Source organism: Oncorhynchus clarkii, chromosome 8, assembly GCF_045791955.1.
Source record: "Oncorhynchus clarkii lewisi isolate Uvic-CL-2024 chromosome 8, UVic_Ocla_1.0, whole genome shotgun sequence".
In the NCBI taxonomy this organism is placed as follows: domain Eukaryota; kingdom Metazoa; phylum Chordata; class Actinopteri; order Salmoniformes; family Salmonidae; genus Oncorhynchus; species Oncorhynchus clarkii.
Genome location: NC_092154.1, coordinates 9,108,511 through 9,134,218, shown reverse-complemented (window position 1 = coordinate 9,134,218; position 25,708 = coordinate 9,108,511). Strand labels below are relative to the sequence as shown.

General features: G+C 44.1%; 1 protein-coding gene across 1 annotated transcript in view; it reads left to right on the top strand.

Moving 5' to 3' along the window:
- Positions 1–25,708, top strand: part of LOC139414910 (ryanodine receptor 3-like) — a 233,143-nt gene that overhangs the window by 134,956 nt on the left and 72,479 nt on the right. Inside the window, exons 35-52 of the mRNA XM_071162527.1 lie at positions 1,259–1,485; positions 1,925–2,137; positions 2,746–2,958; positions 5,216–5,393; positions 6,216–6,440; positions 6,891–7,091; positions 9,245–9,347; positions 9,789–9,923; positions 15,688–15,834; positions 16,086–16,212; positions 17,315–17,429; positions 19,941–20,073; positions 20,443–20,546; positions 21,570–21,705; positions 22,380–22,563; positions 22,802–22,907; positions 23,098–23,218; positions 23,741–23,910. Of these exons, the coding sequence (XP_071018628.1) occupies positions 1,259–1,485; positions 1,925–2,137; positions 2,746–2,958; positions 5,216–5,393; positions 6,216–6,440; positions 6,891–7,091; positions 9,245–9,347; positions 9,789–9,923; positions 15,688–15,834; positions 16,086–16,212; positions 17,315–17,429; positions 19,941–20,073; positions 20,443–20,546; positions 21,570–21,705; positions 22,380–22,563; positions 22,802–22,907; positions 23,098–23,218; positions 23,741–23,910 (2,838 nt within the window). The remainder of the gene's footprint in view (positions 1–1,258; positions 1,486–1,924; positions 2,138–2,745; positions 2,959–5,215; positions 5,394–6,215; positions 6,441–6,890; positions 7,092–9,244; positions 9,348–9,788; positions 9,924–15,687; positions 15,835–16,085; positions 16,213–17,314; positions 17,430–19,940; positions 20,074–20,442; positions 20,547–21,569; positions 21,706–22,379; positions 22,564–22,801; positions 22,908–23,097; positions 23,219–23,740; positions 23,911–25,708) is intronic.

Sequence of the window (25,708 nt, the reverse complement as noted above, 5' to 3'; positions counted from 1 at the left end):
ACAACCAGTCTACTACTATAACCAGTCTACTACTATAGTCAGTCTACTACTATAACCAGTCTACTACTACAACCAGTCTACTACTACAACCAGTCTACTACTATAACCAGTCTACTGTACTACTATAACCAGTCTACTACTATAACTAGTCTACTGTACTACTATAACCAGTCTACTACTATAACCAGTCTACTACAATAACCAGTCTACTACTATAACCAGTCTACTGTACTACTATAACCAGTCTACTACTACAACCAGTCTACTACTACAACCAGTCTACTACTATAACCATTCTACTACTATAACCAGTCTACTGTACTACTATAACCAGTCTACTACTATAACCAGTCTGCTACTATAACCAGTCTACTACTATAACCAGTCTAGTACTATAACCAGTCTACTACTATAACTAGTCTACTGTACTACTATAACCAGTCTACTGTACTACTATAACCAGTCTACTACTATATCCAGTCTACTACTATATCCAGTCTACTACTATAACCAGTCTACTACTATATCCAGTCTACTACTATAACCAGTCTACTACTATATCCAGTCTACTACTATATCCAGTCTACTACTATAACCAGTCTACTACTATATCCAGTCTACTACTATAACCAGTCTACTGTACTACTATAACCAGTCTACTACTACAACCAGTCTATTACTATAACCAGTCTACTACTATAGCCAGTCTACTACTATAACCAGTCTACTACTATAACCAGTCTACTACTATAACCAGTCTACCAGTCTACTAGAGCAATTTCTCAAGCAAGAATTTTGCTAGAACTGTCTAGAAGTTTGAGTGGGAAGGGGAAAACTGAAAACTAGCTGTTTGACAGAGAGGTTTGGAACTATCTTTCTTATTGGTCTATAAAATAATGTATAGCCATACGTCAATCCTACAACAACAGGCTGAAATTCCCAGGCAGTCTTTTCAAACAGACTTACACTATAATGGCATCATCATTGTTTTCACAGTATTATTCCAACCTCATTGTGTGGAAATATATATAAAACACTGAGAAAAATCACATTTGTGACTGAACTGGGCCTTTAACATGATTTCTCTATCTCCCTCCTTCCTGCCTTCCCTCCCTCCCTCCCTCCCTCCCTCCCTCTCTCTCTCTCTCTCTCTCTCTCTCTCTCTCTCTCTCTCTCTCTCTCTCTCTCTCTCTCTCTCTCTCTCTCTGTCTCTCCCTCCCTCCTCTCTCTCTCTCCCTCTCCCTCCCTCTTTTCTCAGGACGCCATGCCCCTGTCGTCAGCCATCTTTAAGAGTGAACAACGTAACCCTGTGCCCCAGTGTCCACCACGTCTGGACGTTCAGACCATCGTAGCGGTGCTGTGGAGCCGTATGCCCAACACCTTCCTCACCGTGGAGACCGCCAGGGTCTCAGAGAGACACGGCTGGGTGGTGCAGTGTCTGGAGCCACTGCAGATGATGGCTGTTCATATACCTGAGGAAAACAGGTGACTGATGCGCTCACTCTATCTGAAATCAATACCCATCCTCTTCTCCTAGGCCCTATAGTATACCTGCTACCTCATCAGTGGTTCATTAGGCATACTACATTATCAATAATAATAATAAATATCAATGTTATCCATCTGCTGGGCTTGGTGGAGTTTACAAAAAAATAAAACATCTTAAACCCATTCATTGCTTAGCAACACTGTCTCTTTGCTAACCTCTCTCTCTCTCTCTCTCTCTCTCCCTCTCTCTCTCTTTCTCTTTCTCTCTTTCTCTCTTTCTCTCTTTCTCTCTCTCTCTCTCTCTCTCTCTCTCTCTCCCTCTTTCTCTCTTTCTCTCTTTCTCTCTTTCTCTCTTTCTCTCTCTCTCTCTCTCTCTCTCTCTCTCTCACTCCCTCCTCCCCACTCTTCCTCCATTCTCCCCTTCCACTCTCCTCAGGTGTCTGGACATCCTGGAGCTATCGGAGGTAGAGAGTCTGAGGAAGTTCCACTACCACACCCTGAAGCTCTACTGTGCCCTCTGCGCATTGGGCAACACCCGCGTGGCACACGCCCTCTGCTCCCACCTCGACCAATCGCAGCTGCTTTACACCATCGACAACCAATACCTGTCCGGCATGCTGAGAGAGGGCTTCTATAATGTACTTATGAGGTGGGTGAGGAGTTCATTGGTTGGTGGATGAGTGGTCTTTATAAGGAACAGGATGTTGACGCACTTGGAAAATAAGTATTTTATTGAAATCTATTATTATGCTGATAACTGACTGTTTAATTGATTGATATATTGATTGATTGGTTGGTTGATATATTGATTGATTGGTTGATATATTAATTGATTGATGGATTGATTGGATTGGTTGATATATTGATTGATTGATTGATTGATTGATATATTGATTGGTTGATATATTGATTGGTTGATATATTCTTTGATTGTTTGGTTGATATATTGGTTGGTTGATATATTGATTGATATATTGATTGATTGATTGATTGGTTGATTGGTTGATTGATATATTGGTTGGTTGATATATAGATTGATATATTGATATATTGATTGATTGATTGATTGGTTGATATATTGATTGGTTGATATATTGATATATTGATTGATTGATTTATTGATTGGTTGATTGATTGATGGATTGATTGATATATTGATCGATTGGATGGTTGAAATATTGGTTGGTTGATATATTGATTGATATATTGATTGATTGATTGATTGATTGATTGATTGGTTGATGTACCTACCACCAGCATCCACCTGGAGACAGCGAAAGAGGCTCGTCTGATGATGAACAACGAGTTTATTATCCCTGTGACCGATGAGACGCGCTCCATCAAGCTGTTCCCTGACGAGTCCAAGAGACACTCTCTACCCGGGGTAGACCTCAGCACCTCGCTGAAACCACGTCTCAACTTCTCCCCTCTCTCCTTCATCACAACCAAGAAACAGCAGCACCTCTACAGGTCAGGGTTGTACTACTTTCATGTTTTATCAAGCTGCTTTTAGACTTCAAATGAGATACTATTTGAAATCATTTAAAATGCTTCATCTGGCCTTGATTGAGATTGCCTGGTTTAATGGACCAATAGAATAGTCACAAAATTGTAAACCCCACCCATCTTGCACTTTAGACAGGCTAGAGCAATCGCTCAAAGTCGGTTAAAGATTTCATATAGTCGGTTAAAGATTTCATATAGTCAGTTAAAGATTTCATATAGTCTGTTAAAGATTTCATATAGTCAGTTAAAGATTTCATATAGTCTGTTAAAGATTTCATATAATCAGTTAAAGATTTCATATAGTCAGTTAAAGATTTCCTATAGTCAGTTAAAGATTTCATATAGTCAGTTAAAGATTTCATATAGTCAGTTAAAGATTTCATATAGTCAGTTAAAGATTTCATATAGTCAGTTAAAGATTTCATATAGTCTGTTAAAGATTTCATATAGTCTGTTAAAGATTTTAAATAGTCGGTTAAAGATTTCATATAGTCAGTTAAAGATTTCATATAGTCAGTTAAAGATTTCATATAGTCTGTTAAAGATTTCATATAGTCAGTTAAAGATTTCATATAGTCTGTTAAAGATTTCATATAGTCGGTTAAAGATTTCATATAATCGGTTAAAGATTTCATATAGTCAGTTAAAGATTTCATATAGTCTGTTAAAGATTTCATATAGTCAGTTAAAGATTTCATATAGTCTGTTAAAGATTTTAAATAGTCGGTTAAAGATTTCATATAGTCTGTTAAAGATTTCATATAGTCAGTTAAAGATTTCATATAATCAGTTAAAGATTTCATATAGTCAGTTAAAGATTTCATATAGTCTGTTAAAGATTTTAAATAGTCGGTTAAAGATTTCATATAGTCAGTTAAAGATTTCATATAGTCTGTTAAAGATTTCATATAATCAGTTAAAGATTTCATATAGTCAGTTAAAGATTTCATATAGTCTGTTAAAGATTTCATATAGTCAGTTAAAGATTTCATATAGTCTGTTAAAGATTTTAAATAGTCAGTTAAAGATTTCATATAGTCAGTTAAAGATTTCATATAGTCAGTTAAAGATTTCATATAGTCTGTTAAAGATTTCATATAGTCAGTTAAAGATTTCATATAGTCTGTTAAAGATTTCATATAGTCAGTTAAAGATTTCATATAGTCTGTTAAAGATTTCATATAGTCAGTTAAAGATTTCATATAGTCGGTTAAAGATTTCATATAGTCTGATAAAAAGATTTCATATAGTCAGTTAAAGATTTCATATAGTCTGTTAAAGATTTCATATAGTCTGTTAAAGATTTCATATAGTCAGTTAAAGATTTCATATAGTCAGTTAAAGATTTCATATAGTCAGTTAAAGATTTCATATAGTCTGTTAAAGATTTCATATAGTCAGTTAAAGATTTCATATAATCAGTTAAAGATTTCATATAGTCAGTTAAAGATTTCATATAATCGGTTAAAGATTTCATATAATCTGTTAAAGATTTCATATAGTCAGTTAAAGATTTCATATAATCGGTTAAAGATTTCATATAGTCAGTTAAAGATTTCATATAGTCTGTTAAAGATTTCATATAGTCTGTTAAAGATTTCATATAGTCAGTTAAAGATTTTAAATAGTCTGTTAAAGATTTCATATAGTCAGTTAAAGATTTTAAATAGTCTGTTAAAGATTTTAAATAGTCAGTTAAAGATTTCATATAATCAGTTAAAGATTTCATATAGTCAGTTAAAGATTTTAAATAGTCTGTTAAAGATTTCATATAGTCTGTTAAAGATTTCATATAGTCAGTTAAAGATTTCATATAGTCAGTTAAAGATTTCATATAGTCAGTTAAAGATTTCATATAGTCAGTTAAAGATTTCATATAGTCAGTTAAAGATTTCATATAGTCTGTTAAAGATTTCATATAGTCAGTTAAAGATTTCATATAATCGGTTAAAGATTTCATATAGTCAGTTAAAGATTTCATATAGTCTGTTAAAGATTTCATATAGTCAGTTAAAGATTTCATATAGTCTGTTAAAGATTTCATATAGTCAGTTAAAGATTTCATATAGTCTGTTAAAGATTTCATATAGTCAGTTAAAGATTTTAAATAGTTGGTTAAAGATTTCAAAACTTTAAATGTTTATAGTGCTTTTTATTATGTTATACCTATGGCTACGACAAATGCACTATAAAACACATGATCATTATATGATTCTTCCAGCCCCCAGATCCCCCTGGGCATCCTGAAGGAGAAGGCCATCAGTATGCTGACTGAGGCAGTGCAGGGAGGAGGCAGTCACATCAGAGACCCAGTAGGGGGCAGTGTGGAGTACCAGTTTGTCCCCATCCTCAAGCTGATTGGGACCCTGCTCATCATGGGGGTACTCACCAGCGAGGAGGTGAGGTTTAGTCCTGTCTGTGAAGATCAGTTGGTATGATGTGTGAGCGTGGCGCTAGCAAAGCCAAGGTTGTTTTCATTAGGAATGAAACGAAAGCAAACGGACTGGAAGAGTTCTGCTTCAGTCTGCTCTAATGAATACAACCCAGGGTTGTGGGTTTAAGCCCTGCTGGGGTGACATGGACAAAAAAATGTATGTACTGCATATACTGTAAGTAGCTTTGGATAAATATAGTGTCTGCTAAATAGCATATACAGGTAACTACCAAAATAAAGGAAACACCAACATGAAGTTTCTTAATAGGATGTTGGGCCACCACGAACCAGAACAGCTTTAATGCACCTTGACATAGATCCTAAAAGTGTCTGGAACTCTATTGGAGGGATACGACACCATTCTTCCACGAGAAATTCCATCATTTGGTGTTTTGTTGTTGGTGGCGGAAAACGCTGTCTCTGAGGCATCGCTCCAGAGCCTCCCATAAGTGTTAAATTGGGCTGAGATCTGGCGACTGAGACGGCCATTGCTTACGTCATTTTCATGCTCATCAAACTCGTCGTTGGCCACTCGTGCCCTGTGGATGGGGGCATTGTCATCCTATGGGGGCATTGCCATGGTAGCCAAAATAATGGCCTGCAGCATTTTTATACATGACCCTAAGCATGATGGGATGTTAATTGCTTCATGAACTCGGGAACCACACCTGTGTGGAAGCACCTACTTTCAATATACTTTGTATCCCTCATTTACTCAAGTGTTTCCTTTATTTTGACAGTTATCTTTATTTGCATTAAATATGTGGCATGGTTTTTCATGTACTAGGTGAGGCTGATCCTGCTTCTCATCGATCCCAACGTGTTCGGGGATCCAGAAGATGAGGAGGCGAAGGTGGAGGAGGTGGAGGCAGCAGCAGGAGGAGGAGAGAAGGAGGAAGTGAGCAGCAACGAGGTGAAGGCCGTGGAGGCTGGTGAGGAGGAGACCAAGGAGGTCAAAATGTCTGTCAAGGGACTGCTGGAGAAGACACTGCCTGAGTCTGTCAAACGACAGGTAGGAGAGAGAGCCCACCCCCGCATACACACGGACACACACACACACACACACACCCTCAGTGTCTCACACACTGGCAGAATTGAAGCACCAGGTGTTCAGTCCCAGCTAAATGGACTGTTGATTGATGCCAAATAGTAAATTGGCTGACTACTCAATCACATTAAATTTACCAGCAAAATCATTACCAGCAAAACGATAATCACAAAAACATCAAATGTTTTTGGATCAGATTAAACAACTTGTTTAACACTAAAACATAATTGGTACGTCACACTGTATATGCAATACTGACTGAAATACCTCTCTCTACTAGGTAGCACTAACTTAATCTCTCTTTGTTGGAATTAAAGACCAATTCACAACTCAATTCAGAATTGAGCCCAACCCTGTTGTGTACTGTACTGCACTGTCCCGTCCGTGATCCAACATGATCTAACTCTCTACTAGATGTGTGAGCTGCTGCATTACTTCTGTGACTGTGAGTTGAAGCAGCGCATCGAGGCCATCGTGTCCTTCTCAGACAGCTTCGTGTCCAAGCTGCAGTACAACCAGAAGTTCAGGTACAACGAGTTGATGTTGGCCCTCAACATGTCTGCTGCTGTCACCGCCAAGAAGACCAAGGAGTTCAGATCCCCTCCTCAGGAGCAGGTACTGTTATAGTCGTTCTTGTCATGTTGTTGTTGTTTTTTTGCAGAAGACTTGGGTAGGATACGTGTTTACTAGTGTTTATGATCTATTAAACCTTCATGGAACCGTCTCTCTGTCCCGCTGTGCCTGAGAGCTGTGTAGAGGAGCATTACTCAGCATAGAGAGAGAGAGAGAGAACACCTCACACACACCAACACGCTCCTGAGCACACACCATACACCACACACACCCACACACCACACCACACACACCAATCAACGCACACCAACAAGCTCTCAGTCTCACTTCAGAATCTGACATTTGTCCATAAACATCAAGTTTAGCCATTCATTCTGAATGGTTAAGGTAATGGTTAAGGTTAGGGATAGGGTTATGAATGGTTAAGGTTAGGGATAGGGTTATGAATGGTTAAGGTTAGGGATAGGGTTATGAATGGTTAAGGTTAGGGATAGGGTTATGAATGGTTAAGGTTTGAGATAGGGTTATGAATGGTTAAGGTTAGGGATAGGGTTATGAATGGTTAAGGTTAGGGATAGGGTTATGAATGGTTAAGGTTAGGGATAGGGTTATCAATGGTTAAGGTTAGGGATAGGGTTATGAATGGTTAAGGTTAGGGATAGGGTTATGAATGGTTAAGGTTTGAGATAGGGTTATGGATGGTTAAAGTGAGGGTTAAGGTTTGAGATAGGGTTATGAATGGTTAAGGTAAGGGTTAAGGTTAGGGATAGGGTTATGAATGGTTAAGGTTAGGGATAGGGTTATGAATGGTTAAGGTTTGAGATAGGGTTATGAATGGTTAAGGTTTGAGATAGGGTTATGAATGGTTAAGGTGCGGATTAAGGTTAGGGATAGGGTTATGAATGGTTAAGGTTAGGGATAGGGTTATGAATGGTTAAGGTTAGGGATAGGGTTATGAATGGTTAAGGTTTGAGATAGGGTTATGAATGGTTAAGGTTTGAGATAGGGTTATGAATGGTTAAGGTGCGGATTAAGGTTAGGGATAGGGTTATTAATGGTTAAGGTAAGGGTTAAGGTTTGAGATAGGGTTATGAATGGTTAAGGTGCGGATTAAGGTTAGGGATAGGGTTATGAATGGTTAAGGTAAGGGTTAAGGTTTGAGATAGGGTTATGAATGGTTAAGGTGCGGATTAAGGTTAGGGATAGGGTTATGAATGGTTAAGGTTTGAGATAGGGTTATGAATGGTTAAGGTGCGGATTAAGGTTAGGGATAGGGTTATGAATGGTTAAGGTTTGAGATAGGGTTATGAATGGTTAAGGTGAGGGTTAAGGTTTGAGATAGGGTTATGAATGGTTAAGGTTTGAGATAGGGTTATGAATGGTTAAGGTAAGGGTTAAGGTTTGAGGTAGGGTTTTTAAACAATTGCCTAGCACTGGGATTGAACATGCAACACTTGAAGCTGGGGCTCACTGACACTGGGTTTTCCTACATGTCTGACACACACAATACTCACATCACTAATCACGTCACTAATCACATCACTAATCACGTCACTAATCACGTCACTAATCACATCACTAATCACATCACTAATCACGTCACTAATCACGTCACTAATCACGTCACTAATCACGTCACTAATCACGTCACTAATCACGTCACTAATCACGTCACTTATCACGTCACTAATCACATCACTAATCACATCACTAATCCCATCACTAATCACAAAGACCTCTTTACTTCTCTCCGTATTATATTAAGAAGCAGTAGTGCCAAAGATAAAATCAAAACATTGGCCCTCATCCGGCAGGACGGGACTCAATTGAATTTATAATGAATGTCTTTTATAGTTCGCATGTGCCTCTCCACATATAGCTAGCTGCCCTCTGTGTAGCAGACGTTTGGTCCAATGGCCATATTACCGTAGGGTGCCTCCTGGTAAATGGCTTTCCTCACCGTAGGATGGCAATATATCCCCTTGTAGTATGCTCTGTAAATGATGTCCCCAAGCTAGAGTTGGGAAAACCATCCGTACCATTCTCCTCTTCATGGATCAAACAGACGTGATGTCATAGAGAATCTCCTGGCCAGTCTGACTCACAGTAATGATGCTGTGCTGTAGGGAATCTCTCTCTCTCTCTCTCTCTCCTTTTTCTATCTATCACTAACACACCTCCCTCCATCCATATAGATCAACATCCTGTTGAACTTTGCTGCTGGGGAGGACTGTCCCTGTCCTGAAGAGATTCAGGAAGACCTCTACAGCTTCCATGATGAGCTGAGACTGCACTGTGGTACGATGTCCACGCAGACACACACACACACTGACAGTTGAAAGACAAATCATAACTTGAGATGCAGGAGCGTACAGTAACTCACAGATCTTCCATTGATGTTAAAATCAATACATCATTTCAGTTATTAGATCAAAAGTTCATCCCAAGTGTGCAATGTTTCCTTGCAGGACATGATGACTCTTGACAGGTTGCCACACACTGGTTCAACTCAATGTTGTTTCCACGTCATTTCAATGAAATGACATTGAACCAACGTGGAATAAACGTTGAATTGATGTCAGTACCAAGTGGGACGTGTATTGATCATATAGGTTCACAGTTCAATATTGATTATTTATGTTAAATGTAATTAGAAACTCTTTACCTAAGAGTACCACATCAACCTCTATGTTCTCCCAGTCCTGCCCTTCATATTTCTCCCCGTCTCGATCCCTGCAGGCATCCCGGTGGAGGAGGAGGAGGAGGAGGAAGACACGTCTATAAAGGGTCGTCTGCTGGCCATGCTCTATAAGATCAAGGGACCGCCCAAGAAACTAGAGGAGGAACCTACAGAGCAGGAACAAGCTGCTCCCAGTAAGAGACTGCCAGGGTTGGTGTTAGTGCAGTTTTCAGATCAGTCAATTCAGACTGCTCCCAGTAAGAGACTGCCAGGGTTGGCGTTAATGCAGTTTTCAGATCAGTCAATTCAGACTGCTCCCAGTAAGAGACTGCCAGGGTTGGCGTTAGTGCAGTTTTCAGATCAGTCAATTCAGACTGCTCCCAGGAAGAGACTGCCAGGGTTGGCGTTAGTGCAGTTTTCAGATCAGTCAATTCAGACTGCTCCCAGTAAGAGACTGCCAGGGTTGGCGTTAGTGCAGTTTTCAGATCAGTCAATTCAGGCTGCTCCCAGGAAGAGACTGCCAGGGTTGGCGTTAGTGCAGTTTTCAGATCAGTCAATTCAGACTGCTCCCAGGAAGAGACTGTCAGGGTTGGCGTTAATGCAGTTTTCAGATCAGTCAATTCAGGCTGCTCCCAGTAAGAGACTGCCAGGGTTGGCATTAGTGCAGTTTTCAGATCAGTCAATTCAGGCTGCTCCCAGGAAGAGACTGTCAGGGTTGGCGTTAATGCAGTTTTCAGATCAGTCAATTCAGACTGCTCCCAGTAAGAGACTGCCAGGGTTGGCGTTAGTGCAGTTTTCAGATCAGTCAATTCAGGCTGCTCCCAGGAAGAGACTGCCAGGGTTGGCGTTAATGCAGTTTTCAGATCAGCCAATTCAGGCTGCTCCCAGGAAGAGACTGCCAGGGTTGGCGTTAATGCAGTTTTCAGATCAGTCAATTCAGGCTGCTCCCAGGAAGAGACTGCCAGGGTTGGCGTTAGTGCAGTTTTCAGATCAGTCAATTCAGGCTGCTCCCAGGAAGAGACTGTCAGGGTTGGCGTTAGTGCAGTTTTCAGATCAGTCAATTCAGACTGCTCCCAGGAAGACACTGCCAGGGTTGGCGTTAATGCAGTTTTCAGATCAGCCAATTCAGGCTGCTCCCAGTAAGAGACTGCCAGGGTTGGCATTAGTGCAGTTTTCAGATCAGTCAATTCAGGCTGCTCCCAGGAAGAGACTGTCAGGGTTGGCGTTAATGCAGTTTTCAGATCAGTCAATTCAGACTGCTCCCAGTAAGAGACTGCCAGGGTTGGCGTTAGTGCAGTTTTCAGATCAGTCAATTCAGGCTGCTCCCAGGAAGAGACTGCCAGGGTTGGCGTTAGTGCAGTTTTCAGATCAGCCAATTCAGACTGCTCCCAGGAAGAGACTGTCAGGGTTGGCGTTAGTGGAGTTTTCAGATCAGCCAATTCAGGCTGCTCCCAGGAAGAGACTGCCAGGGTTGGCGTTAGTGCAGTTTTCAGATCAGTCAATTCAGGCTGCTCCCAGGAAGAGACTGCCAGGGTTGGCGTTAATGCAGTTTTCAGATCAGCCAATTCAGGCTGCTCCCAGGAAGAGACTGCCAGGGTTGGCGTTAATGCAGTTTTCAGATCAGTCAATTCAGGCTGCTCCCAGGAAGAGACTGCCAGGGTTGGCGTTAGTGCAGTTTTCAGATCAGTCAATTCAGGCTGCTCCCAGGAAGAGACTGTCAGGGTTGGCGTTAGTGCAGTTTTCAGATCAGTCAATTCAGACTGCTCCCAGGAAGAGACTGCCAGGGTTGGCGTTAATGCAGTTTTCAGATCAGTCAATTCAGACTGCTCCCAGGAAGAGACTGCCAGGGTTGGCGTTAATGCAGTTTTCAGATCAGTCAATTCAGGCTGCTCCCAGGAAGAGACTGTCAGGGTTGGCGTTAGTGCAGTTTTCAGATCAGTCAATTCAGACTGCTCCCAGGAAGAGACTGCCAGGGTTGGCGTTAGTGCAGTTTTCAGATCAGTCAATTCAGGCTGCTCCCAGGAAGAGACTGTCTAGGTAAAAGCATGTTTCCCACTTGTCATTGCCCTTCGGAAGTGTTCATTAAAGGGTAGGAAAAGAGGGAACATCTCTTTCTATCTTTCTGTCTGAAGATGATACATTAACATTCATTTACGTGATATATGTTCATCAGACAGACATTAAAACACCCTTGTCACTTACCTGACCGTCTGGCAGGACTGAGTTGAATTGCAATGGTGGGCGCTATAGGTTCACACTGCAATTACTGAAGAGTTACCTACTTATAGTCATGATAAGATCCCTGTCGGTTTTAAGTGTTAAACCTCATATTGACCTCACTGATGTAAGCCGATATCCTTATTCTGTAACACATCAAATCAAACTTTATTTGTCACATGCGCCGAATACAACATGTGTAGACTTTACCATGAAATGCTTTCTTACAAGCCCTTAATCAACAGTGTAGTTCAAGAGACATCTGTAACTTTTGTATGGTTCCTCCACAACAACACAAAGGTCTACAACAAAACCCCAGTCTGTTCTCTGCAGCTCACCAACACAACTCCACGGCACCACTCCAGAGGTTTACACCGGAGGAAACTTCCTCTCTCTGTTATTTAGCTGAACGCAAAACCCTCGTTAGAAGTCAGGCAGCTAAGTGTTTTTGGACAGCCTCACTTCTGAACCAGGTGGAGACAGATTGTACTCTGTGTGTGTGAGCTCTGTGACTCCCGGGGTAGGGTTCTGGCTGTCAACTAGCTTTCATTTACTATGCCAGACCCTCTAAAACAACACATTTCACTGGACCTATCCACTGGACCTATGTATTCTGTGGCAGAATACATATATTTATATATATACTTTTAAAAAAACATATATTTTTTAACAGAAATGTAATGTACATAACTGCAAGTAGTGATGGTTTACTTGGGAAGAGATTGTTCAGTTTGTCTCCCCAGTACCCACTTTATGAGTATCGGAGGTTTGATGGGCAATCACATGTTGTGCACCATCCTGATATAACGTCCAATATCTGTTGAGGGAGACTTCTAATGGGGAGGCACTTAACATTCTTGTCTAGTCCAGCATCATTGACTTAATTAAAAAACGTTTAGGGGACGTTTTATAGAGTTAATGAGAAAAAGAGAAAGGGAACGTTTCACCTGAGGATGAAGGAGGAATTCAGGGTGTTTAGGAAGTCTATATTAGGAGAGAGGGAGGTAGGAGAGGGGATAGGAGATGTGGGGAGAGGGGTATTGGGATTGGAGCGGTGGGGAGAGGAGAGGTGGGGGAGGAGAGGTAGGGGGAGGTGGGGAGACGAGAAGTGGGGAGACGAGAGGTGGGGGAGGTGGGGAGAGGAGAGGTTGGGAGAGGAGAGGGGTGAGGAAGTGGGAAGAGGAGAGGTAGGGGAGGTGGGGAGAGGAGAGGTGGGAGAGGAGATGTAGGGGAGGTGGGGAGAGGAGAGGTTGGGAGAGGAGAGGGGTGAGGAAGTGGGGAAAGGAGATGAAAGGTAGGGGATGTGGGGAGAGGAGAGGTGGGGAGAGGAGATGTAGGGGAGGTGGGGAGAGGAGAGGTTGGGAGAGGAGAGGGGTGAGGAAGTGGGGAGAGGAGAGGTAGGGGAGGTGGGGAGAGGAGATGTAGGGGAGGTAGGGAGAGGAGAGGTAGGGGAGGTAGGGAGAGGAGAGGTATGGGAGGTGGGGAGAGGAGAGGTAGGGGAGGTGGGGAGAGGAGAGGTAGGGAGAGGAGAGGGGTGAGGAAGTGGGAAGAGGAGAGGTAGGGGAGGTGGGGAGAGGAGAGGTAGGGGAGGTGCAGAGAGGTGGGGTTTTACAGCTAATATCCTGCAGTTCTACACGTTGCCATGACTTGTGCCTTGTTAATAGGATATCTGAGTGAGAGTGACTGACACAATCAATGGGGTCCTCTGTAGGCCACGATTACTACAAGTTTAGATAAATCACATCAAATGTTATTTGTTACATGCGCTGAAGACAACAGGTGTAGTAGATCTTACAGTGAAATGCTGAATACAACAGGTGTAGTAGATCTTACAGTGAAATGCTGAATACAACAGGTGTAGTAGATCTTACAGTGAAATGCTGAATACAACAGGTGTAGTAGATCTTACAGTGAAATGCTGAATACAACAGGTGTAGTAGATCTTACAGTGAAATGCTGAATACAACAGGTGTAGTAGATCTTACAGTGAAATGCTGAATACAACAGGTGTAGTAGATCTTACAGTGAAATGCTGAATACAACAGGTGTAGTAGACCTCACAGTGAAATGCTGAATACAACAGGTGTAGTAGATCTTACAGTGAAATGCTGAATACAACAGGTGTAGTAGATCTTACAGTGAAATGCTGAATACAACAGGTGTAGTAGACCTCACAGTGAAATGCTGAATACAACAGGTGTAGTAGACCTCACAGTGAAATGCTGAATACAACAGGTGTAGTAGATCTTACAGTGAAATGCTGAATACAACAGGTGTAGTAGACCTTACAGTGAAATGCTGAATACAACAGGTGTAGTAGATCTTACAGTGAAATGCTTACTTACAAGCCCTTAACCAACAATGATTTAAGAAGTTTATAAGAAAAAAGTGTAACAATTATAACTAAAAAATAAAAAGTAAAAAGTAACAAATAATTAAATAGCAGCAGTAAAATAACAATAGCGAGGCTATATACAGGGTATTACGGTACAGAGTCAATGTGGAGGCTATATACAGTGGGTACCGGTACAGAGTCAATGTGGAGGCTATATACAGGGGGTACCGGTACAGAGTCAATGTGGAGGCTATATACAGGGTGTACCGGTACTGAGTCAATGTGGAGGCTATATACAGGGGGTACCGGTACAGAGTCAGTGTGGAGGCTATATACAGGGGGTACCGGTACAGAGTCAATGTGGAGGCTATATACAGGGTGTACCGGTACTGAGTCAATGTGGAGGCTATATACAGGGGGTACCGGTACAGAGTCAGTGTGGAGGCTATATACAGGGGGTACAGAGTCAATGTGGAGGCTATATACAGGGGGTACCGGTACAGAGTCAATGTGGAGGCTATATACAGGGGGTACCGGTACAGAGTCAATGTGGAGGCTATATACAGGGGGTACCGGTACAGAGTCAGTGTGGAGGCTATATACAGGGGGTACCGGTACAGAGTCAATGTGGAGGCTATATACAGGGGGTACCGGTACAGAGTCAATGTGGAGGCTATATACAGGGGGTACCGGTACAGAGTCAATGTGGAGGCTATATACAGGGGGTACCAGTACAGAGTCAATGTGGAGGCTATATACAGGGGGTACCAGTACAGAGTCCATGTGGAGGCTATATACAGGGGGTACCGGTACAGAGTCAATGTGGAGGCTATATACAGGGGGTACCGGTACAGAGTCAATGTGGGGGGGACACTGGTTAGTTGAGGTAATTGAGTTAATATATACATGTAGGTAGAGTTAAAGTTAAAGATAGCCTGGTTAGCCAGCTAATTTACCAATCTAAAAATGTTTATCTGACATGTGCTAATTGAGTGACTGTCAGTAAGTGACATATAACAAGAGGAAAACAGCTGCTGTACCTTGTGTATTCTCCCCCCCCCCCCCAAAAAGCAACTTTTTGAAACGTGTACAGAGGTCCTCGGGGGTCCTCATTTGTAGCTACGACCCTGCTAATATACTAACACACTGGAATCTCTCTCTCCTAGCCAATCTGAAGTAGTTGATCAGCCAGACAACGGCTAGCTGGGCTCAGGAGTTAACTGTTACTACTGTATGATTAAATAGATAACACACACTCTTGGTATCTCCTCTCTAGCCAATCTGAAGGAGTTGATCAGCCAGACCATGGCTAGCTGGGCTCAGGAGTGTAGCATCCAGGACCCAGAGCTGCTGTTACTACTGTATGATTAAATAGATAACACACACTCTTGGTATCTCCTCTCTAGCCAATCTGAAGGAGTTGATCAGCCAGACCATGGCTAGCTGGGCTCAGGAGTGTAGCATCCAGGACCCAGAGCTGGTTCGTGTGATGTTCAGCCTGCTGAGACGTCAGTACGACGGCATCGGAGCGCTGCTCAGGGCCATGAGGAAGAGTACGTACTGTCCTTGAGTGACTCCCAGACCCAGTCTGATGTGTGGAGCTAATTGTCCAGTCTTAACTCTCTGGGTTGTGATTTTAGTATTGTGTTGTTCATCTTTCATTCCTTCAATTGCAATTAAAGATGGACATAGTCATAGAGATTGAAAATCAAATTTTTGGTCCATTACTTATACCAGGTTACACCATCTCTGCTTTGTCAGTACAGAACTGTCCAGTTTAACTTTAGTCTCTTACTGTTACCAGGTTACACCATCTCTGCTGTGTCAGTACAGGACTGTGTCAACCTCCTGGCCTCTCTGGGCCAGATCAGATCACTGCTGTCTGTACGCATGGGGAAAGAAGAGGAGAAACTCATGATCGACGGCCTGGGGTGAGAGGGAGAGGGAGAGGGAAAGTGTGTGTGTGTTCTCTGTACGCATTAGGGAAAGAAGAGGAGAAACTCATGATCATCAGACTGGGGTGAGAGGGAGAGGGAAAGTGTGTGTGTGTTCTCTGTACGCATGGGAAAGAAGAGGAGAAACTCATGATCATCAGACTGGGGTGAGAGGGAGAGGGAAAGTGTGTGTGTGTTCTCTGTACGCATTAGGGAAAGAAGAGGAGAAACTCATAATCGACGGTCTGGGGTGAGAGGGAGAGGGAAAGTGTGTGTGTGTTCTCTGTACGCATGGGAAAGAAGAGGAGAAACTCATGATCATCAGACTGGGGTGAGAGGGAGAGGGAAAGTGTGTGTGTGTTCTCTGTACACATTAGGGAAAGAAGAGGAGAAACTCATAATCGACGGTCTGGGGTGAGAGATTACTCCTGTGTGTGCACTTGCTTGCGTGGGTGAAACAGAGTTTCTAAGCCCAGAGGCTTCTGGGAACTCTTGCGAAACAGACCAATCGGATCAGGCCGTAGTTTGGGGTTTGACAAGTGAAACATTCTTCGTTAGTTGTTAATTTTCTAGAAATGTAAAGACACAACCTTGATTTGAGCCGATGTCTGAAGTAGTTGAACGTGTTATTACTCCAACCTCGCGCAAATGACAGACGTGTTTTAATTTGAGTCAAAAAACAACTTTATATCGGAAAAGCCTTTTGATTTGACGGCTCTGCACACGTGCAGTTCGGCGACCGTTAGACCCAATGACGTGATTCTACACGTGAGGTTAGCTAGCCAACGTCTCCATGACAACGCCTACAAGTATGATCTGGGATTTCTATTGGAGAAGCAGTTTCTGCCCATCTTCATACTGCACTGTCTCTGATATTACTGTATGTTATCCATTCACAAACAAGGTTGTTGTTTAATCTTCTTTAATTCCAGGGTCCCCCCTCGACAAAAAGGTTTCTAACCTCAAGGTTCTTTTCCGGGTTAAATTAAGGTTAAATACAATTCATCAAACAGCTGTTAGCTGAGATAATGAACTACAGTATGTCTGGCTCCACATACAATGACCTTTATATCTCTAACCTTTGACCGTGTGTTTACAGTGACATCATGAACAACAAGGTGTTCTACCAGCACCCCAACCTGATGAGGGTTCTGGGGATGCACGAGACGGTCATGGAGGTGATGGTCAACGTGCTGGGAGGAGACAAGTCACAGGTACCGTAGCTCATCAGTCTAAAGAGGAGACAAGGTGTTCTACCAGCACCCCAACCTGATGAGGGTTCTGGGGATGCACGAGACGGTCATGGAGGTGATGGTCAACGTGCTGGGAGGAGACAAGTCACAGGTACCGTAGCTCATCAGTCTAAAGAGGAGACAAGGTGTTCTACCAGCACCCCAACCTGATGAGGGTTCTGGGGATGCACGAGACAGTCATGGAGGTGATGGTCAACGTGCTGGGAGGAGACAAGTCACAGGTACCGTAGCTCATTAGTCTAAAGAGGAGACAAGGTGTTCTACCAGCACCCCAACCTGATGAGGGTTCTGGGGATGCACGAGACGGTCATGGAGGTGATGGTCAACGTGCTGGGAGGAGACAAGTCACAGGTACTGGACTTTTTCAGAAATATAGATAGAGGTTTCACACTCTTCTCTCCTTGTGGTGAGTATTTCATAAGTTACCACTGATGTTTCCACACACAGTTCTTCATCGGTTTTAAACTCTTAATGACCCCTTGCTTTGCAGGTACCTTGGTTAGAAAAAGCATCTTTTAGGAAAATATATATTTTTTTATTGATTTAGGTTGTGTCGTTAGACTGCTATATGTTTGGGTAGGATCCAAGTAGATCCAATTAGCTCCCCTTGTAACAGCCATATAGGCGCTGTGCTGTAAGGACTATCTGTAATGTAAAGCAGGTGCCAGGAAAGTTCATATGTTACAAGGGATCCTACCAGGGATCCTCCCAACAAGGGATCCTACCAGGGATCCTCCCAACAAGGGATCCTACCAGGGATCCTCCCCAACAAGGGATCCTACCAGGGATCCTCCCAACAAGGGATCCTACCAGGGGTTCTACTGTACCAACAAGGGATCCTACCAGGGATCCTCCCAACAAGGGATCCTACCAGAGGTTCTACTGTACCAACAAGGGATCCTCCCAGTGATCCTCCCCAACAAGGGATTCTACCAGGGATCCTCCCAACAAGGGATCCTACCAGGGGTTCTACTGTACCAACAAGGGATCCTACCATGGATCCTCCCAACAAGGGATCATACCAGGGGTTCTACTATACCAACAAGGGATCCTCTTAGTGATCCTCCCCAACAAGGGATCCTACAATGAGTCCTACTATACAAACAAGGGATCCTACCAGGGATCCTCCCCAACAAGGGATCCTACCAGGGTTCCTCCCAACAAGGGATCCTACCAGGGATCGTATCCAACAAGGGATCCTACCAGGGATCCCCCCCAACAAGGGATCCTACCAGGGATCCTCCCCAACAAGGGATCCTACCAGGGTTCCTAACAACAAGGGATCCTACCAGGGATCGTACCCAACAAGGGATCCTACAAGGAGTCCTACTATACAAACAAGGGATCCTACCAGGGATCCTCCCCAACAAGGGATCCTACCAGGGTTCCTCCCAACAAGGGATCCTACCAGGGATCGTATCCAACAAGGGATGCTACCAGGGGTCCTACTATACAAACAAGGGATCCTACCAGGGATCCTCCCCAACAAGGGATCCTACCAGGGGTTCTACTGTACCAACAAGGGATCCTACCAGGGGTCCTACTGTACCAACAAGGGATCCTCCCAACAAGGGATCCTACCAGGGATCCTCCCCAACAAGGGATCATACCAGAGATACTGCCAGGGATCCTTCCCATTAGGGATCCTACCTGGGATCCTACCCAAGAAGGGATCCTACCAGAGATACAGAGATACAGGTCAGGTAGAGTGAAGTGGGGAGTAGAGGAGTGGGAGAGATGTAGGGCAGGAGATGGTTGGGGGGGGTACAGGTCAGGTAGAGTGAAGTGGGGAGTAGAGGAGTGGGAGAGATGTAGGGCAGGAGATGGTTGGGGGGGGTACAGGTCAGGTAGAGTGAAGTGGGGAGTAGAGGAGTATGCCAGTCCTCATGCCAGTCCTTTTAGGGGGGGTGCTGGAAGACTGGGGTTTGATTGAAACATGTCTGCTTGGTAATCTCATTAGTCAGTAACAGTAACATTGATTCCTACACGGTTTGGCCGACATCTGGTATGTTCCAGTCACTTACAGTGCTGTGTGTGTGTGTGTGTGTGTGTGTGTGTGTGTGTGTGTGTGTGTGTGTGTGTGTGTGTGTGTGTGTGTGTGTGTGTGTGTGTGTGTGTGTGTGTGTGTGTGTGTGTGTGTGTGTGTGCGTGTCAGATGTACAGTTCTTACTGACAGACTGTCTTGTTGTCAATGATCATTTCAGCAGCTGTTTTTAGCTATATTGATTCAGTAACATGACACAAGCTCCATACCCACTTAGGTCATAGTTCTCACTTGAGATCTGTCAATCTCAAACTAACACGATATCCATCTTGGTAATTCTCTTGGACAAATCTCAACATTAAAAAAAACAAAACAAGTCAGAGTCTACTACAATATATTTTATGTATGTGATATTTTTATGTGATGTAATGTGATATATTGTATGTAATATATTTAAATGTAACAAACGTTTTCCATTTCTCCTACAGGAGATAGCGTTTCCAAAGATGGTTGCCAGTTGCTGTCGGTTCCTGTGTTACTTCTGTCGTATCAGCCGACAGAACCAGAAGGCCATGTTCGACCATCTGAGTTATCTACTGGAGAACAGTTCCGTCGGACTAGGTGGGTAGAGAGGGAGGGAGGATAGAAGTGGGGGTATTGGGAGGGGGGGGGGGGGGGGGGGTATTGGGAGATGTGGAAACACTGCCCCCTGCTGTTTGTAAGGGAGAGTTTGGGTATTGGGAGATGTGGAGACACTGCCCCCTGCTGTTCGTAAGGGAGAGTTTGCATACAGAAGTAATTATGACCATACTACCACAATTACAGCTTAGACACTCAAGGTCCTCAGGGCGGTCTGATGCCTGCGTGTCTGATATTTCAGACACAAGGAAATATCTTCTCTACCCATGTTTACAAGATGCGTGGTTGTAGTTGTATCAGAGACTTGTGAGGAACTATTTGGGCCGTTGTATTGATGTGTTTCTCCCCCAGCCTCCCCAGCCATGAGGGGTTCCACTCCCCTGGACGTAGCAGCGTCTTCAGTGATGGACAATAACAGCCTGGCCCTCGCTCTGGAGGAGCCTGACCTTGAGAAGGTTAGACACACACACATCTCCTGTCACTGCATGTCACATCACATAATACCCAGCTACCCCTCTACTACATGTCACATCACATAATACCCAGCTACCCCTCTACTCCATGTCACATCACATAATACCCAGCTGCCCCTCTACTCCATGTCACATCACATAATACCCAGCTGCCCCTCTACTCTATGTCACATCCCATAATACCCACCTCTCAGCTTCACCTGCCCACAACCCAGCTACCCCTCTACTACATGTCACATCACATAATACCCAGCTACCCCTCTACTACATGTCACATCACATAATACCCAGCTACCCCTCTACTACATGTCACATCACATAATACCCAGCTACCCCTCTACTCCATGTCACATCACATAATACCCAGCTACCCCTCTACTACATGTCACATCACATAATACCCAGCTACCCCTCTACTACATGTCACATCACATAATACCCAGCTACCCCTCTACTACATGTCACATCACATAATATCCAGCTACCCCTCTACTCTATGTCACATCACATAATACCCAGCTACCCCTCTACTATATGTCACATCACATAATACCCAGCTACCCCTCTACTACATGTCACATCACATAATACCCAGCTGTCCCTCTACTACATGTCACATCACATAATACCCAGCTACCCCTCTACTACATGTCACATCACATAATACCCAGCTGTCCCTCTACTACATGTCACATCACATAATACCCAGCTACCCCTCTACTCTATGTCACATCACATAATACCCAGCAACCCCTCTACTATATGTGATACATAATACCCAGCTACCCCTCTACTCTATGTCACATCACATAATACCCAGCTACCCCTCTACTCTATGTCACATCACATAATACCCAGCTACCCCTCTACTACATGTCACATCACATTTGTTCAACTTGAACAGGCAGGCTGGAGTGTCAGTCCCTGACTCTGGCATGACTAACTCTTGAGTGATGAGTGCATTAAAACTTTCAGCATGGACTCACTCAGGTGTGTGTTCCGTAGGTGGTGACCTACTTGGCAGGTTGTGGGCTGCAGAGCTGTGCCATGCTGCTGGCTAAAGGATACCCTGACATTGGCTGGAACCCCATAGAAGGAGAGAGATATCTGTCTTTCCTCCGCTTCGCTGTCTTCAGCAACGGTACGTTAGAGAGACAGAGAGACAGACAGAGAGAGAGCCAGACAGAGAGAGAGACAGAGAGAGAGAGAGAGAGAGAGACAGAGAGAGAGACAGAGAGAGAGACAGAGAGACAGAGAGAGACAGAGAGAGAGAGAGACAGAGAGAGAGAGAGAGAGCCAGACAGAGACAGAGACAGAGAGAGAGAGAGAGAGAGAGAGACAGAGAGAGAGACAGAGAGAGAGACAGAGAGACAGAGAGAGACAGAGAGAGAGAGAGACAGAGAGAGAGACAGAGAGAGAGACAGAGAGAGAGACAGAGAGACAGAGAGAGACAGAGAGACAGACAGGGAGAGACAGACAGAGAGGGAGACAGAGAGAGAGACAGAGAGAGAGACAGAGAGACAGAGAGAGACAGAGAGAGAGACAGAGAGCGAGACAGAGAGAGAGACAGAGAGAGAGAGAGACAGAGAGAGAGACAGAGAGAGAGAGAGACAGAGAGAGAGACAGACAGAGGGAGACAGAGAGAGAGACAGACAGACAGGGAGAGGAGTTTTTATCTCTAGCTATGCTCTGAACATGAAGTGGATAAGGAATTGGCCGTTTAACATATATCATCAACGTATTATCTCTCCCACCCCTTACCTCCTTACCTCCCTCCCTCCCTCCCTGCCTCCCTCCCTCCCACCCTCCCTTCAGGTGAGAGTGTGGAGGAGAACTCTAACACGGTGGTGAAGCTGCTGATCAGGCGTCCGGAGTGTTTTGGTCCCGCTCTGAGGGGAGAGGGGGGCAACGGCCTGCTGGCGGCCATGTTAGAAGCCATTAAGATATCAGAGGACCCTGTTCTGGACCTGCCCTCTACAGCTGAAGGAGAACCTACTGGGTAACGACTCCCGTTCAACAAGATACAATGTCTTTACCACAAGGCCTCTAATGAACATAATATAGCGCCTCAGGGATTCACTAGCTAATGTTGAAGGGCTTTTGTTTTGCTGAACTTAAAGTCACATTAGGACAGACATTTAATTGAACACCTACGCTGGCATTAAGGTGTTGCCAGGGGTGTTTTTTTTTTTGTTGACCGTGACCAGTGAGACCTTCACATCCCTCTCTGCTTCCAGGTCTGGTGAGGAGGAAGAGGAAGAAGTGGTCCATACTGGGAACGCCATCATGTCCTTCTACTCTGCACTCATTGACCTGCTGGGACGCTGCGCTCCTGAGATGCATGTTGAGTGACATCATTGTTATTGATCCTTTATTCCTCCTTGGTAGTCTCCGTGAGATGCCTGGCCCAAAACAACAGCATCCCTGGTAGATGCTGCCCTTACCCCACAACATTTATCATTAACATATTATCTCTCTTGTTCTCTCTCTCCCTCTCTCTCTCTTTCCCTCCCTCCCTCCCTCCCTCTTTCAGCTGATCAACAAGGGTAAAGGCGAGGCCTTGCGTATCCGTGCCATCCTGCGCTCCCTGGTTCCTACTTCAGACCTGGTTGGCATCATCAGTATTCCACTCAAGATGCCCATCGTCAATAAAGGTAGGACCCAATAACATATTTTAACACATATTACTCAGTAGAATGTATTGGTTCTATCAGAACTTTCATATCCTTAACGTCCAATTTTGGTTGGATTTTGGCTTCTACCTCTTCCTCGTCCTCCTCCTCCTCTTCTACCTCTTCCTCCTTTTCTACCTCTTCCTCCGCTACCTCTTCCTCCTTCTCCACCTCTTCCTCGTCCTCCTCCTCCTCTTCTACCTCTTCCTCCTTCTCTACCTCTTCCTCCTCTACCTCTTCCTCCTTCTCTACCTCCTCCTCTACCTCTTCCTCCTTCTCTATCTCCTCTTCCTCCTCTACTTCTTCCTCTTTCTCTACCTACTCCTCCTCTTCCTCCTCCTATACCTCCTCCTCTTGCTCCTCCTCATCCTCCTCTACCTCCTCCACCTCCTCTTCCTCCTCTACCTCCTCTTCCTCCTCTACCTCTACCTCCTCTTCCTCCTCTTCTTCCTTCACCTCTTCTTCCTCCTCCTCCTCCTCCGCCTCCTCCTCCTCCACCCCCAGATGGTAGTGTGACAGAGCCAGACATGTCGGCTAGTTTCTGTCCGGACCACAAGGCCCCAATGGTGTTGTTCCTGGATCGTGTGTACGGCGTGGAGGACCAGAGCTTCCTGCTACACCTGTTGGAGGTGGGCTTCCTGCCTGACCTCCGTGCCTCCGCTTCCCTGGACACGGTGAGTAGAAGAGACCAATCAGTCAGTCAGTCAGTGAACCAGTCATTCAGTCAGTCAGTCAGTGAACCAGTCATTCAGTCAGTCAGTCAGTCAGTGAACCAGTCAGTGAGTCAGTCAGTTAGTAAACCTGCCAGTCAGTCAGTGAACCAGTCAGTCAGTCAGTCAGTGAACCAGTCAGTGAGTCAGTCAGTCAGTGAACCAGTCAGTCAGTCAGTGAACCAGTCAGTCAGTCAGTGAACCAGTCAGTGAACCAGTCAGTCAGTCAGTGAACCAGTCAGTGAACCAGTCAGTGAACCAGTCAGTGAGTCAGTGAACCAGTCAGTCAGTCAGTGAACCAGTCATTCAGTCAGTCAGTCAGTCAGTGAACCAGTCAGTGAGTCAGTCAGTCAGTAAACCTGTCAGTCAGTCAGTGAACTAGTCAGTCAGTCAGTGAACCAGTCAGTCAGTCAGTCGGTCAGTGAACCAGTCAGTCAGTGAACCAGTCAGTCGGTCAGTGAACCAGTCAGTCAGTGAACCAGTCAGTCAGTCAGTGAACAGTCAGTCAGTTAGTGAACCAGTCAGTCAGTCAGTGAACCAGTCAGTCAGTCAGTGAACCAGTCAGTCAGTCAGTCACTGTCAGTCAGTCAGTGAACCAGTCAGTCAGTTAGTGAACCAGTCAGTCAGTTAGTCAATGTCAGTCAGTCAGTGAACCAGTCAGTCAGTTAGTGAACCAGTCAGTCAGTCAGTGAACAGTCAGTCAGTTAGTGAACCAGTCAGTCAGTCAGTGAACCAGTCAGTCAGTCAGTCAGTCAGTCACTGTCAGTCAGTCAGTGAACCAGTCAGTCAGTTAGTGAACCAGTCAGTCAGTCAGTCAGTCAGTCAGTCAGTCAGTGAACCAGTCAGTCAGTCAGTGAACCAGTCAGTCTTCCCTGGACATGGTGAGTAGGAGAGAGTCTTTGGTTGGTCAGTCAGTCAATGAGAAAACACAGCAAACATTCACATATCAATCAACCAATCAATACATCTATTCCTTCATCCTCTCTCCATAGCTTGTAATAACCTCTTGTACGTGTAACAACATGTTTATCAAAGAGCTCTAATGACGACAGTAACAGAGTTGATGAGTTGTTGGGTAAATATTGACTGCTGTTTTGCACCTTGGTCCAAGTGAATCAGGTTCAATGTGAATCCATGTTAATCAAGTTCAATGTGGATCAATGTGAATCAAGTTCAATGTGGATCAATGTGAATCAAGTTCAATGTGGATCAATGTGAATCAAGTTCGTTGTGGATCCATGTGATTCAAGTTCGTTGTGGATCAATGTGAATCAAGTTCAATGTGGATCAATGTGATTCAAGTTCAATGTGGATCAATGTGAATCAAGTACGTTGTGGATCCATGTGAATCAAGTTCGTTGTGGATCAATGTGAATCAAGTTCGTTGTGGATCCATGTGATTCAAGTTCGTTGTGGATCAATGTGAATCAAGTTCAATGTGGATCAATGTGAATCAAGTTCAATGTGGATCAATGTGAATCAAGTTCGTTGTGGATCAATGTGATTCAAGTTCGTTGTGGATCCATGTGAATCAAGTTCGTTGTGGATCCCTCAAAACAAGAAAAGTCTGTTTGATAAACCTTAGTTCAGTTTACTCATCCTTTAAAAAATAAGATAACATTTATTTAATCCCAGCTCCATCTGGTCCTGTGGGGGAGGATTAGTATTCCCCATGCTGGCACGGAAACTGTAGCCATGGGAGACCGTTGCCATGGGACCATAATCCCTTGAGAGAGAGAGAGAGAGAAAGCGACGCTGACAG